This window comes from Pempheris klunzingeri, chromosome 23 (assembly GCF_042242105.1).
Source record: "Pempheris klunzingeri isolate RE-2024b chromosome 23, fPemKlu1.hap1, whole genome shotgun sequence".
Lineage (NCBI taxonomy): Eukaryota > Metazoa > Chordata > Actinopteri > Acropomatiformes > Pempheridae > Pempheris > Pempheris klunzingeri.
Window position 1 is genome coordinate 13819264 of NC_092034.1, and position 15362 is coordinate 13834625.

General features: G+C 42.2%; 1 protein-coding gene across 1 annotated transcript; it reads left to right on the forward strand.

The window, feature by feature from the left end:
* The first annotated feature begins 2466 nt into the window (after window positions 1-2466).
* chrnb1l (cholinergic receptor, nicotinic, beta 1 (muscle) like) lies at window positions 2467-14631 on the forward strand. Its single transcript, XM_070854535.1, has 11 exons — window positions 2467-2566; window positions 4668-4801; window positions 5367-5411; window positions 5803-5912; window positions 6218-6326; window positions 6479-6626; window positions 6887-7072; window positions 7531-7754; window positions 7852-8030; window positions 14154-14292; window positions 14491-14631. Exons 1-11 carry the CDS (start codon window positions 2467-2469, stop codon window positions 14629-14631), a joined length of 1515 nt encoding a protein of 504 aa, XP_070710636.1.
* Window positions 14632-15362: the final 731 nt, after the last annotated feature.

The following is a 15362-nucleotide window of genomic DNA, read 5'->3' on the forward strand; positions in this document are numbered from 1 at the left end:
ATTATCTAACACTTTGACCTTGCATGAAACTGTAACGCTGAGGAGAAGGGCTGATACACAAAAACACACATTCCATTTCTGCCATTTCTTCTGACTGATATATTTATAGTGAGAGTGGTGGCATGCAGGAGGGCATGTCTGAGACATTTTCTTCCCTCAACTCTCAACCTGGGTCTGATTGATGGCCTGTTTGTGTTTTTGCACTGGAAACCCCGACCATTTACCGCTAGTAAGAGAGAGGGTAGAATGACCTAAGATACAACAGAAAAGAGGTAATGGAAAGTAGAGACAGAGAATATGTGATGGAAAATAGGTGAGTGTTTTCTTATCTTGTCAAACAGACAAAATAACTTTACAACCCCTGGAATACCGACGTCAACTTCATAAAAAGCAACATGAAGGATCGATCCAAGAAACACTAGGATCCAGAGTACACTCGCAGGCCTTCACCTCATCGATCACAACACTTTCAGTCCTCACATCTCAGAACTTCCCTAACCATTTCTATGGCAACAACATCCATTTCTATTTTTATATCTTATTCGACATGCTTATCTTTTCTCGCCTCAAGCTCACCTCAAACTCAATATCGGCAAGACCTGAAGGGCTCATTCCTTCTTCAAAAAAATAAATCCTACAGTATACGACCTCTCCATCACTACTGACAATACCTCGCTGCTCCTGCCAAGAACTTTGGCAATTCTGGACTCGGCAGCTTCATCCCGCAGGTTTTCACTCCACAGCATCTGTGGAGTAGAGTCTCTCAGCGTCTCTCATTTTAATTACCACAAATGCATTAGCTTTAATGGCTTCGACACATATAGTCACATCATTTCAGCTTTGCTCTGCTGAACAATGTCTCCTCTGCTCTACTAACCGCAATTTCTTTATCTCTCTCTTTTACTTGTCCGCTCAGATATAACTTTTCTCTGTTCTTACTACTGCTTGTAATTTTAAGAATGACTCATTTTACTGTACAACTACAGTATATCAGGGTTATTCCAGTTACATCTTATTTCTAGGAATCTGTTTGTTCTGACGCAAAATGCCTCTTACTTAAAGCCACTACGTACCTTCTCTAATCTTGTTAATCAGTCTTGTTCACCATTCATCTCAATACAGGCTTTGCCTTTACCCACATTAGCCATTGTTAGCAGTTGATAGCAACATTTTACATGGTGTTTGCACATACGAGCATCATAGCAACATGTCTGCAGATAGAAGTTGGACAGTAGCATTTTAACATTTTAACAATAACATTTAAACAGTCTGTCAACCTATCATCGAACAACAACCAACTATGAACTACACTGACCAAAAGTCTGCATAATATTAATGCGAGAATAAGTCATATTATTTCTCAGTATAGGTTGTAGTAGATTATTCATGCGCCGCACAACACAGTCTTTCCTCCATCCATACTACGTAGACATTACTTCTAAATGGGGATGGGGAGAAGGAGAAAGAAAGCGAATACCATTTCATACCATTCTAGTACATGGTGTTGAAAGGTGCACTCAGGACGTGTGCTATGTGCTGAAATAATTTTCCTCTATCCTGATAAAAACACCTATGATGTGTGCATACTCACATAGTGTATATGTGCATGGACATGAATGTGCAATACACTTAAGGGCCCCAGTTTGAAATATCATTCGATCAAACCTACAACCAATTTAATTGTAATTCATTTTGTGATTATTTTTAATATAACCAACTGAAATTTGACAGCCAGTCTACCCTGAGATGTAATGCAGAGCTTGAATTTGTCTCCATCAGTCTGTATACCAGACACACTGCAGCACAATGGGAATGACTGCCACTGGAGATTTGATTTAACAGGGAAGAACGACGGGGTAGAGGTCAATTACAGAATGAAGAGGACATTAAAAGTGAAATGTGCAAGAGATGCCACCTATTAACCACCACGAAGCATTCTTCGTTCACAGAGAAAGTTAACCCCCAATTGACTCACGTGCCACCCTACCCACTTGTTCTCCACCCAAAAATATCCCCATTGTCATAACCCATCCATGCTCGTTGCCATTCCTTTACTACCTCCCATCCCCACCACTTCCTCTTCCTCCCACCCACCGTCCCCACAGCGCTAACCTCAGATTGGTGAGCACCAACAGGTGCCTGCCCCACAGGCTTCCCAGTACAAACACATTCCGCCCTCTCGTCACTCCCAGCACACACCCAATCAGGCAGTCAGGCTACCCATGGAGCCAACGCCACAAAGAGACAAAGGCACAGGAGAGAGAGCTGGTAACTGAACAGTGTCTGCTGCTGGAGGTGCCAACTTACAGCGATCCAACTGAAGGTGTGCGTGTTTAAATGCCTATGCTAGAAAGGTGTGCCTTCTCAAGGAGCTCCATCCAGATTCAACGTGAGGGTGCGGAAGGGTCAGAGGGCCTGTATAGTGGAGAGTGGGGCCTTTGATTTGCACATAAAGTGTAAGATGTCATGACTGCCCTGCCTGGACAAATGAAGATGAGAATGAACGTTCCTGTGAAGATGAATGCATTGATCATCGTATGCTGCTGCCTTTGTCTCACTTATACTGGTAAGGACATTTTATGGAATGCTTGCTGCTCTTGTGCGGATGACTCAGTGACTTCATAAGCTGATATTTAAAAGTTTTCAAGATAGATTTGATTAAACTGAGATCAAACTGAATGAAAGCACTAACTCAATGATTTTTTAATACATATTGTACATGTTGACCTGTACATTGGCACGACGAGATTCAAAGAGGGGAGACGGGGAAAAAAGAAAAACAAATATGTCTGACTGCCTTTGACTGTTGACCCATATCGAGCTCGGAAAACAAACAGTTGCCTTGTGTGTACTGGCGACTCGTGGTGCAGTGTTCCCATTCCTCTGTCTGTCCCGTCACCTCCACCGTACCTATTTCCTGTTGGGCTGCCCAGAAGAGAATCCTCTGCACCTCCATTTGCGAGCACACACTTTGGAAAATTGATTGAATTTTTTGCACGGCACGATCAGATAACAGACAAGCATCTCACATCCCACTGCACTCTGTCACTTCAGTTAAATTGGTATTGATTCTGCTTCCTTTTTGGGATAAAAATCATAATTAGAATAGATCTGCAATGCCTAGCTTTTATCTGAGCTCAGCTGAAGGGCTTTGGCCCTCTGACCCCACAATGAGAGTAAAAAGCAAAGTTGCCCTGTTGTGGCTGGTGACCTCCACAAGGGCTGTGTTGTATTATGCCCGTCCCTCTGTAAGTACTACAGCTGGGGTGATTTTACAACTGTATTTCCACGAAGCGAAGGGTCAAGAGGACAGAGAAACACAGGGGAGGGAGGGAACCCCACTGTCCTTATTTTATGTCCCGTCAAAGACATTAATGTTGCTCCACTCGAAAATAAAAAAAAAAAAACAAGATCTCTGGAACGAATAATGAATCATATTAACACATCATTGTTTGTTAATCAGAGTTTATTTTTGTCCCCGATGGAGCTGGTATCCCAGACATCCCTTTGATCCCGTTCCCCTGCTGCATATCAATTACATTAGCTCAGTCACCTTTGCTACCCATCGTACAGCACCTGCCCTGCTGACTGCCTCTTCTGCCTGCCCTGTCTGTCCTTCTCTGCCTTTTCCACGTGTTGTTTTGCCACATATTTGGCCTGAAAGTCAGTCCACCATCACTTAAAACGCTTTTCGGAGACGCCTATCATCATGCAGCGTGTTAAATTCTGCTTATTATTAAATAATCCAAATATAATGTCACACCTTTCCTTGAAATGAGTGATGGGTAATTAAAAAAAAAACCCATCCTCTGCAAGGTGGACAGAATCCTATAAATCACCTTGAACAACGCATTTGTTTCACTAATGACATCTCTCCTCCGCGTGCCTCCATTTATTTTTAGACAGAGGAATAATAATATTCAGTATATGACTAATATACAGTAAATGCACCGTGACACTATTTTAATGAGAATGAGAAAACAGTAGCGTCAGTCCACCCATGCTGAGGAAACATAAGCACACACATGTAAGGCCTGACCACAGAGGGCCTGGCTCACTGATCCACAGAGAACAAACATGCTGTGGTCTGCGTGTCAGTGGCATGTGTCATGTGCTTTGGTTATGTCTTTATCTCATTTGAACAGCTTTGGTCCTCAACACTAGCTGCTGTTTTAGCCCTGCTAAACAAAGCCCCACTGTCATTCCCGTAGTTTGGGCTTATTTGATTGGTTATTTTCTCATTAATCAAACTTTGTTTGCATTCCAATTACACAAGCAATTAAACAATGTAAAGTAAAATAATATGAGACTATTGCACACCAAAGATAGCATTATAGTCATTGGGAGGAATTATATAAATGTAATGGAATAAATAAAGTAGTATAGTATTAGTAGTAGTATTTTAGGAGTATTTTCACTATTATTTCAGACAAGCAGGTACTGAACTGTGTATTTATTAACTAGTAAAACCAGTTTAAATTCAACTGTTAAAGCAACGGGTGCAAATGAATGTAATGTGTGCTGGTCCCGGTCAGCACTCATACAACAGTCTCCTGAATCAGTTGTAGCCAATTCCAAGCTATCGTGCAGAAACAGCATGTGAATTTAACATGAGGTACACCAGAGCACATGTGAAGACTTCTGTCTGCGTCCATCCTGTCGTCCAGGAGCCTCAGACACGGAGCGGAGGCTCCATCAGAAGCTCTTCCAGAACTACAACATGAAAGTCAGACCGGCCCGTTACTGGGAGGAGAAGGTGATGGTTCGAGTGGGGATGACCCTCTCTCAGCTTGTCAGCTTGGTAAATACAAATACACACACACACACACACACACACACACACACACACATTCAACCTCATGAATTAGTCTTTTCTATATGGCTTTGTTTTCTGATATTATGTAAATGCAGTGTTATGCAGTCCAATCACACACACACATTCTTGTCTTTCTGTAGGCGTACAGAAATACATAATACATTACAATATGTAATTATTACAATATTATATACATATATATTATATAATATATTGTAATGTATTACAATACCCTAACTTTAACCATCACAACTACAGGCCTAACTTTAACCTAATCCTAACCCTAAACTTAAAACCAAGCCTCAACCTTCAAACAGCCCTTTGAAGTTGTGGGGACCAGGTAAATTGTCCTCACAATGTAGAAATGTCCTCACCATGATGGTTCAAAACCATCATTAAAACCAAGTGAAGCACACACACACACACACACACACACATTCATCCATACCCAATTTGTTTCCATAGAGCCAATACTGTCATAGAAAACAAGATATGGCGGCATTACTAATGTATCCCTCTTTCTTTTCTCTGCCTCTCTATCCTGCTACAGAACGAGAAGAACGAAGAGATGACAACCAACGTGTTCATGAATCTGGTATAAGCACGAGAACATTCATCTTCATCAGCGAGCCTCGCTCCGCTGCCCTGGCTCCTATCTCCTCTCGCTCTCCGCTGCCCTGCCACTCTGGCCTCAAATGGACTTGTCACTTTTTATACCCTCAAATTATTTCTTGCTCTTATCTCTCTCATTCTCTTCTCATTCGCTCTTTCACTTCTGTGCCTTGCCCTCGCTAATTAGAATTCAGGCAAATTGAGCGTTTGGGACGGAGGTGTGTGTGTGAGTGTGTGCCAGTGGGATTTAAATGACTTATCAAAGGCAGGGGAAACAGGGATGTAAATGACAGAGACGTCAGGGCACCGTGGTAAAGATTTCACCCTGTCCGTTCCGCTATGCCTGCTATTCACTTCCCTTCCTTCCCTCCCAGGCATGGACAGACTACCGGTTGTCATGGAAACCAGAGGACTATGATGACATTAATGTTTTGAGGATTCCTCCCAACAAGGTGTGGCGTCCTGACATCTACCTCATAAATAAGTGAGTGTCCTATCTGCAATCAGTCACCCACATCAGCCATCATGCATAATGTTTTAAACGCTGTATAGCTGTTACATCTGTGGGACTGTTATTACAAACGGAGGAGTGATGCATCTTGCCGCTGACAAACCCAATAGACCCCTGTGCTATTCATACAACATCAACACCGTTAACATATATATTGATATATGTTATCAAGGAAAATCTATTCATGGGATCCAGGATGTAAAAGGATGTGTGAAATGTCTTAATAACATATTAACAGGTCTGAGATAAGAGCATCACATCCTATTTTCTCTCTACAGTAATGACGGACAGTTTGACGTGGCTCTGTACGTCAACGTCCTAGTTTACAGTGATGGGATGGTGAACTGGCTTCCCCCAGCCATCTACCGCAGCTCCTGCTCCATAGAGGTACTGTCATTAAGGATCACATATCATGGCTATGATGAAGACTAAAAATATAAAGCCCTCAATAGCTTGTTTGTCTCTGCGAGATGTTTTCTTCTCTTGTGTTTCTTTCTTTTCTTTTGAACTTGTGAATATTCCTTTCCCCCCTCCCACAGGTGTCGTATTTCCCATTTGACTGGCAGAACTGCAGCATGATTTTCCGCTCGTACACCTATGACGCCTCTGAGGTGGACCTGCAGTACTTTCTGGATGAGGAGAGCAATGAGATCCAAGAGATTGTTATAGATGAGAACGCTTTCACTGGTTGGTGCCTCAGTGACCTCATCCAGGACCTGGTTGAGTTTTCAATTAGTAGTGTAATGAGTTGTATTTTTTAAATCTTCTTCTTAGCCTCCTGGTGTTTTTAATTCTTTTCTTTATTATATTAAAACATATAATCCTAAACATTCCTCATAATAATAATCTGCATTTTAAACAAAATTCTATCTGCACTCTATGCTTCACGCTCACAGACTCAAGTCAGTGTCTTTTTCACCTTGTGCTGTACGTCTGTCTCTCCACAGAAAACGGAGAATGGGCCATCTGTCACAAACCCTCGAGAAAGAACGTTAAGGAGGACCTGTATGAGGACATAACCTTCTACCTCATCATTCAGAGGAAGCCTCTCTTTTACATCATCAACATCATCGTGCCCTGCATCCTCACCAGTGTGTTGGCTATATTTGTCTTCTACCTGCCACCCGGAGCAGGTCAGCACATAGGACACGTTTTGACACATCACTGCTGAGACGGAGGATATATGAAGAGAGACTACCTTTTGATTCAGTGTCTAATGTCATGACAAGAAGCATGTGTCTAATACAGATTACCTTGTGAGGCAGGGCAACCTCAGAAGGACTTTATTGAATTATTACAGGTTGAAAGAACGTGACCTTGGCGACGAATCTACTTTGTCACTCTTTGGCCTTGTGTGGCCATATTTCAGAGTGGTGTTTCGCTGACAAAGCAGATAATATAAACTCAACTGGATTGATAGGAATCAATTTGAGCAGTTGGAATTATAAACATGCCTTTGTCAACATTTTTAACAATTTGCACGTTTATCCACCACAAAGGGTCGTATGTAACCATGTGTAAAAGATTGCAGAGTAGCAGTTGATGCTTTGCTGTCATAATTAATTCTCCAAACTCTCCCCGTTGTCTGCAGGAGAGAAGATGACTCTTTCCATTTCTGTCCTCATTGCTCTGACTGTCTTCATGCTTTTGCTGGCCGACAAGGTCCCTGAGACTTCCCTTGGCATCCCAATTATTGTCAACTATGTCATGTTCACCATGATCCTGGTCACTTTCTCTGTCATCCTGAGTGTGGTCGTCCTCAATCTGCACCACCGGACGCCCAGCACCCACATCATGCCAAACTGGGTTCGAAAGGTGAGGCTAGGTTTAGTGTCAAGCCTAAATCACTGGGCAGCCATTGAAGCTAGTTCAATCTGAGTGAGAGCCCTGATTAATTACCCCAAATTTACAGGTATTCATTCACTTCCTGCCAAAGTACATTGGCATGACGAGGCCAAACCCAGAGGAGCCTGTGCTGGATGAGGGGTCTAGTGATGACACGCCCATCCGAAGCTTCAACGGCAGACAGCCAGGAGGAGAGTACTTCTTTCGCAAGATCAACCCTGATCTTGTTATACCCTGGAGAGGCAGGTCAGGCCACATTTTCTAATGAGGAATTTACCAGAACCATGACTCAATCAGCGTAACTGTGTGGGAATTCTTGAATTGTACTCTGTAAATCAAAGAGCATGGTCTTTCATCCATCCTTCCAATAACAGTAAACATTAGGCAAGAGGTGGGGTGTACTGTGGACTGGTTGCCAGTCATTCACAGGGCACAGAGAAAGGCAACCGTTCACACTCACATCTATGACCCAATTTAGAGGCATCACCTAATCTGCATGTCTTTGACCTGTGGGAGGACGCTGAAGTACCCAGAGAGAATTTATGCAAGCACAGGAAGAACATGCAAAACTCCACACAGAAAGGCTCCAGGTTAAAATTACAAACTACATTTTGCCGGCCTGCAGGTTCAAAACTGAGAGCCTCCTTGCTGTGAGGCAGCAGTGCTACCCACTGCACCACCGTCGTGCCTGAGCTTGGTCTTGACCTGCTCTTTCTGAAAGGTGTCTTGAATCTCTTGTCGTGAATTGGCGCTTTATAAATAGAGATTGAATTATTTTGCTATTCAAAACCATTTAAAATGACCTAAAGAGTATGTTGGTCTGTATACTGAAAACTGTTATGTAATTATACTACTAACTTTTACATCATTCTAACAGATCCACAAATTTGAAGCCACTTTTCGGTAAAAGTCATAACAGTAATCTGACTTCCAACACAAAGTCTGATTGAGCAGAAAGGCAACAGCATGCACAAGGTTGATACGCATACCTCTGCAACTGCACTGTAATATATTTTTCACTCATATTTATCTTTTATTGTGTGCAAAGAAAATAAAATCTGTTTAACAAACCACAAAATACAGAGAATGAGCCAATTTAGTGCGGGCTAAGAGATTCCTGTCATGTCAGATCAGTCTATTCAAATGTGTTCTCACAAATGTTTTTTCCCTACGTGGAACTAAAGAGGAGAAAACACCCTTAGATGAGTAGAATTATCAAACCTTTCTAAATGTACAGCTTTCATTTATGTCAACTGACAACAGTATGAATATCGAGCAAAAGGCTTTACCCACTGCATATGAATCAGACTAGGAAATTAGAATGACAAAACTTGATTAGATTGGGCTCTAAAGATAAATTGAGCTCTGGCATTAAACTGCCAAAAAGTTATAGTGCCTACATTCTTACTTTCTTTCTTTCATTCTTACCTTTAAAGACTGTTAAACACTATGGACCTGAAGTAATACCCATCAGAGTCATTCATCCTGATTCATCCTCCTCCTAGGCTAAGATGTGCTGATCTTGATGTTACACTAGCAGAACGCTATTTCTATTAATGTTAATAAAAGCCAGCACTGGCATGAATCTTCTTTGTAGCGTGTGCCAAAGTGTGAATGTTGGATCTGATGCCAGACTAGCTATTATAGTAAAGTACACGCCGTGATAGACTTGGCAGAATTACAGCCATCCCCACAGCAGCTCAGAGAATCTGCCAAGACAGTAACAGGATGTGCACTTCCTTCAGCCGCACATATTTAATTCCACATTTAATACAGCCACATGAAAGGTCCTCTGATGAACGAAAAGGAAGGATTAATGATTCAGCTGGATAACACCAAATGGATTTAGCATTATGATTACAGTCTTAAATGAAGGCCTAAACTCAGTGTCATTTTAAACGATTAAAGTTATCATTATTATACTTTTGTATATGCTGATTTCTGAGTTTTAGTGTTGGTCCAAGCTAGGTACTGTAGGATGTCATAGAGAACATTTGTTCAGCACACACTATATGTACCGTTACTAATGTGATATTTTTGAGATTATCATTTGGCTCAATGCTCAGCCAATAACATGGTTCAGACTCTTTTTGTTAAATAATTTCTTCTATTTTTCATTATATTTTGAATTATTGTGTTACGGTATGTTGGAATTTTGAGACACACTTTCACCTGTAAAATGTGCTGGTTTCATTTTCAGAGTCAAAAACACAAATCAATCTTTATTTTCACGACTTAATACAGTAAAGACTGAACATAAGTTTGATTCTGCTGACCACTTATTATTGGAACATTTGCTTGCTGTATTTGTTCTCAATGTTTTTTGGTTAGGTTTAGGTAATTTTGTAAGCTGTCAAATTCTGCAGCCAATCAAAACTGAACATGAAATTTGGTATGAAATCTTTTGACAATCCAGTCAGTGCTTGTTGAGATACAGGGCCAATGTGTCAGGCTGGGGGCTGCTAATCTCATTTGTAGAGTCAGGGGATCGCCAACGTCGCTGCCATTCATCCTCTGGGCACCATGAACATCTATTTTGTTTTTTTTTTACTAAATACTTTTACTTAAAAAACAAAAACGTTAACCCCATAGTTGTCAGGGGAGGTCATTGGGATGCATCCTATTGGGACCATGAATATTAATTTTTTGATTTCATGACAATCCATCCAGTAATTGTTGAGATATTTCAGTCTTGACCAAGTAGCGGACCGACTGTATGGGCCAACCAACATTGCCACCCCCAGTTCTCCTCCCTGACTTACTGTACCAGACACTGGGCGCTGCTTTTAATGTGTTGAGCATAGGATGAGTCACCATACTGCATATCCACGCCTTGAAAGAGATTATCAAAACATACTTTATTATAATCTAAAGTGTTGCGTCAAACTGTATTCTCCCTCTAACCGTGCTGGATTCGCTCTGGCTAATCTGCCAGTAGGCCTCAGCCTTGCCACCCAGCCCTGGCATCATAAACAGCTCCACAGACCCCATAAACCAGGCCTGGTGCTGGGTATCTCTCATCCCGTTCCAAAGGCATCAGATTCAGCCCCAGCTAAGCCCCACACCACCGTCCACAGTCGCCAGCCACTAAGCCTCTGTTTAGATTGGGCATTAGGGGGTAATCCCACCGAAAGAAGGTGGAGGGGAGGGTGAAGAATAGATAGGGGTAGATGAGTGGAGGGGAAGACCGGTGCTGAGTGATCGGGGCAGAGGAGGATTTTGTCGTTTTTTTTATGTGGGAGAGATGTCAGTCACACCGTCAGGCAACATCATCCAGCCTGTGTCATGTAGATCATGTTTATCCGCCTCTCTTTATCTTGTGATTCTGTCAGAGTGCTGGTTAGAAGCCAGGTGCCGTCCCTTACAATACAAGAGAGTTCTCTGCATGATTGATGGTGTGAGTTACGCATGTCCACATCAGTGTATTCAATTGGTGTCGCCAACGGGTGTTTGTTTAAGTGAGTACACAATTATTCGATATAGGTATATCCTCATGGAAATATATATTTATATATATATATATATGCAGTGACAGTAGACCTACCATACGTGTGCATGTAAAAGAGTATGTGTGTCAAAGTGAGAGGGGCTCCATGTATCTGCAGTAATGAATAGAAGCTGTGGAATGTGAATGGCATGCAGCATGTAGATCGCCACATAGCTTTGCCCCGAGCTGTGGACACACACACACACACACACACACACACACAACACCCTCCTACAGGAGCTCTAGGTTGCTCATTTTTATTGTCCCACAGTCCATCTGTTGTCACGCCGCCTCGCTGACAACTTGTCTTGCTCCTTCACTGACGCCTTCCCCTCTGTGGTGCCGGAGGTTCTGCACATTATTACACACTGCACATGCTATATACAACAACTACATAGTCTGCATGTACTTGAGACATGTGCTGAAGTGCCAGTCTAACAGGTGCACTGTGGTGTGATCCTTCAGCAGGGAACACATTTCTCTCTCTCTCTCCCATAGTAATGCTTAAGTGGCCATGTGACAACAATAACAAAGATTGAAACCAAAGCCAGTGTAGCTAGTTTTGTTGCTTTTACTGTCATGACTGTCAGTATTATATTCTAACATAGAGCTGCCAAAAAGGGCGTGGCAGCAGAGACCGAAGCAAATAATTGAGTTAAAGCAAGTTTTACAAGAGGTGAAGGGTGAATGGGGTGATGGGAGGAGGAGAGCAGCAAGAGGAAGTGGAACCTGTAGCAAATCGTTTACACCCTCTTTAAGTGTTTGCTTCATCCTGTGGTCCTGCAACTGTGGTCACACACAAGCATCTGTGACCTGACCTGCTATATAAGCACATATTTTTGGGTCAATTACAAGTTGAGGTTACAAGTGAGAACAGATTTTTCAAGGATATATATTTTTTTTAATTCCTTAGATATAATTTTTAAATAATTTTATCATGGTTGAGTTGTTATTCACAAATGCATGAAGGCAGAACAAGAACACTGATAATAAGACTTTATGAAACAGCTGTGTGAGTGGAAGAATGAAGGGGTCAGAGGTCACGCCATCACATAAATGTTGACCCAGTGTTGTGTCAGTGTCACTCCTGTGTCAGGAGTGTGCTGCTGCTGTCACTCAGCGTTCAGAGGAGCTGCAGGAAGGGGCCCGTCGTAGTTTTGTCAGTGGTTAGAGGGTACGAAAGGACACATGCATGCACACTGACATCTGCGTCTGCACTGTGTGTCCTACAGTGGACAGCTAATGTCACAGACGGTTTGTTCCATTGGAGGTGGATGGTGCTGTGTTACTGACTCATGACATGAACAACATAAATCTGAGCGCAGAGAGCGTTTGTGACGAGTGTCGCTGCTTGTTTTAACTTCTTCCAGAGGACATGAATCATCATAAGTATCTGTATGACACTCTACAGAAGAGGGCGATCACCAAACACAACATATACACATATGGAATTATGTAGTAAACAAAAACAAACTAGATTAGATTTTAGATTCTTCAAAATTTTCACCTTTTGCTTTGCTGACAGCTTTTCACACTCTTGGCATTCTCTCAATCAGCTTTATGAGGTCGCCTCCTGGATGGTTTTCTAACAGTCTTGAAGGAGTTAACAGAGGTGCTGAGCACTTGTTGGCTGCTTTTCCTTCAGATCATCCCAAACCATCTCAGTTTGGTTTAGGTCGGGTGATTGTGGAGGCCAGGTCGTCTCTTCTTGGTCAAATAGTCCTTACATAGCCTGGAAGTGTGTTTCGGCTCATTGTCCTATTGAAAAACATATGACCAGTTCCAGTGCAAACCAGATAGGATGGCATGTAACTGCAGAATGCTGTGGTAGCCATGCTGGTTAAGTGTGCCACTCGGGCAGCCACTCAGCTTTTCTGTTTCTCACAAAGATATGGCAGATGGAACCAAAAATCTCAAATTTGGACTCATTTGGACCAAAGTACAGATTTCCACTGGTCTAATATCCATTCCTTGAGTTTCTTATCCCAAATAATTCTCTTCTTGTTGTTGTTCTTCCTCAGTTCTTTGCAACAATTTAACCATGTAGGCCTGATTCAGTCTCCTCTGAACAGTTGATGATGAGATGAATCTGCTACTCTGTGAGGCATTTATGCTGGCTTTAATCTGAGGTCCTGTTGATTTGTTTCTGAGGCTGGTAACTCTAATGGCCCTGGTCTTCCTTTCCTGAGGCAGTCCTCATGAGAGCCAGTTTCATCACAGCGTTTGATGGTTTTGCAACTGCACTTTAGAGTACATTCAAAGTTTTCAAAATGTTCTAAATTGACTGACCTTCATGTCTTAAAGTAATGATGGACTGTCATTTCTCTTTACTTAGTTGAGTGGTTCCTGCCATAATATGGATAACAACAGTAGCTGAATATGACTATTCACTGTACAGAACTGTGTACCAAGCCTACCTCTGCACAACACAACTGATGCTCTCAAACACGTTGAGAAGGAAAGAAATTCCACAAATTACGTCTCGACAAGTCACACGTGTTAACTGACCTTTCCAGGTTTTACATTTACATGCACACATACAGTATATATACATATATGTGTGTGTGTGTGCGACACTTTACATAAGCTACAAATGCACTTATCACAGAGACTGGAAACAGGGGGAAACAACAAGACTGGCTCCCCCCAAAAGTAGCAAAATTCACATACAAGCACCTTGAAAAAGCATTTGTATTAATTAACTATTCATCATAATTTGCCAGAAAGTGAATAAGCATATGTGTTGAACTACTCCTTTAAAGCAAATGCCTACCTTTCATGCATACCTTTTTTTTTTTTTTTTAACTTCGCACCCATCTTTGCTCCTTCTTTGTTTAAACTCTCCCTCTCCTTCTCCCCTCCTCCTCCCCTCTGTGTTTAAGGTGTGAGAGCACAGTGCAGCTCCAGCGGCTCCCGAACACTGACAGCTACTGTCTGATCCTCCCCCCCAACCTGAAGTCAGCCATCGCTGCTGTGACATACATGGCCGAGCAGCTGAAGAAGCAGGACACGGACGACACGGTGAGAAATGTGCACAACACGACACACGCTGTCGGGTAGCTTGTTAGTCAGTCTGTCTGCAGCTCCTGAGTGCTCCCAACATGCCCGAATGATGTTCATGTGTCATTGCATACATACAGCACACTGCTGACTCAGCGCCTATAGTAAGTGCTTCATTTTGTGTGTGTGTGTGTGTGTGTGTGTGTGTGTTCTCTCCAGATGACAGGAGACTGGCAGTTCATCGCCCTGGTGGTGGATCGTCTCTTCTTGTGGTTGTTTGTCATCATCACCACCCTGGGCACCCTGGCCATGTTCCTGGATGCCAGTTTCAACTATACACCCGACAACCCTTTCCCATAGGAATCAAAACACACACACACACACACACACACACACAGTTGGAGCTTGATACACAGTATAGCAGTTGCCTCTACTTCTTAGTGATTTCTAAGATCACTGAACTGACTTTCCATAAATACTTTAATACTTATTCCATGTTTCTGTCGTCAGCCTCTGAAGTGTTTTATAAGATCAGGTGGCAGAAGACAAACATATCATATTATCATGCTGTGCACACAGGCCATGTACAGATCAATAGAAGCTAAATGTGTATGTGGTAACACACATTTGGTTTCCATTAGTCCTCGCCTAAATCATGGATTTAACACATCGTGTTCTTTGTCCAAATGTTTGAAATACATGTTTCTAGAAAGTGATGGTATTTTGTCTTCTTTATGGACGTGCTGTATTTGGTGGAACATGGAGGAAACTGCCAGTTTATGTTTAGCTCTCTGTTGTCGAAGAGCAAGAGCAGTGATCTCACTTAGTGGTTGTAATGTTGCGCGTTGGGCAGTAGAGGGCAGTCATATAATGCTAATTTACAAAGATGACAACACTGCTGCATTACATACATGTAAGGGTTTTTACTCAGCCTCCCATTACACATGATTATAAGATGGTTTCACTCTAATGTTCTGTTTAGAGTCCAGGAGAACCCCTAAACAACAGATTTCATAAGTGCTATATCCAGATTATATTTGAATTTCTGATATTGGAGTGTTGTTTACAAAAGGTCTAACTGGAGGATCAAC

What these genes read in the sequence shown, in the direction of transcription:
- chrnb1l (XM_070854535.1), top strand. Translation starts at nt 2,467, where the DNA reads ATGACTGCCCTGCCTGGACAAATGAAGATGAGAATGAACGTTCCTGTG. An exon ending in GCAGCTCCTGCTCCATAGAG is followed by an intron (nt 6,327 to 6,478) that starts GTACTGTCATTA and finishes CCCCTCCCACAG; the next exon opens with GTGTCGTATTTCCCATTTGA. An exon ending in AGATGAGAACGCTTTCACTG is followed by an intron (nt 6,627 to 6,886) that starts GTTGGTGCCTCA and finishes GTCTCTCCACAG; the next exon opens with AAAACGGAGAATGGGCCATC.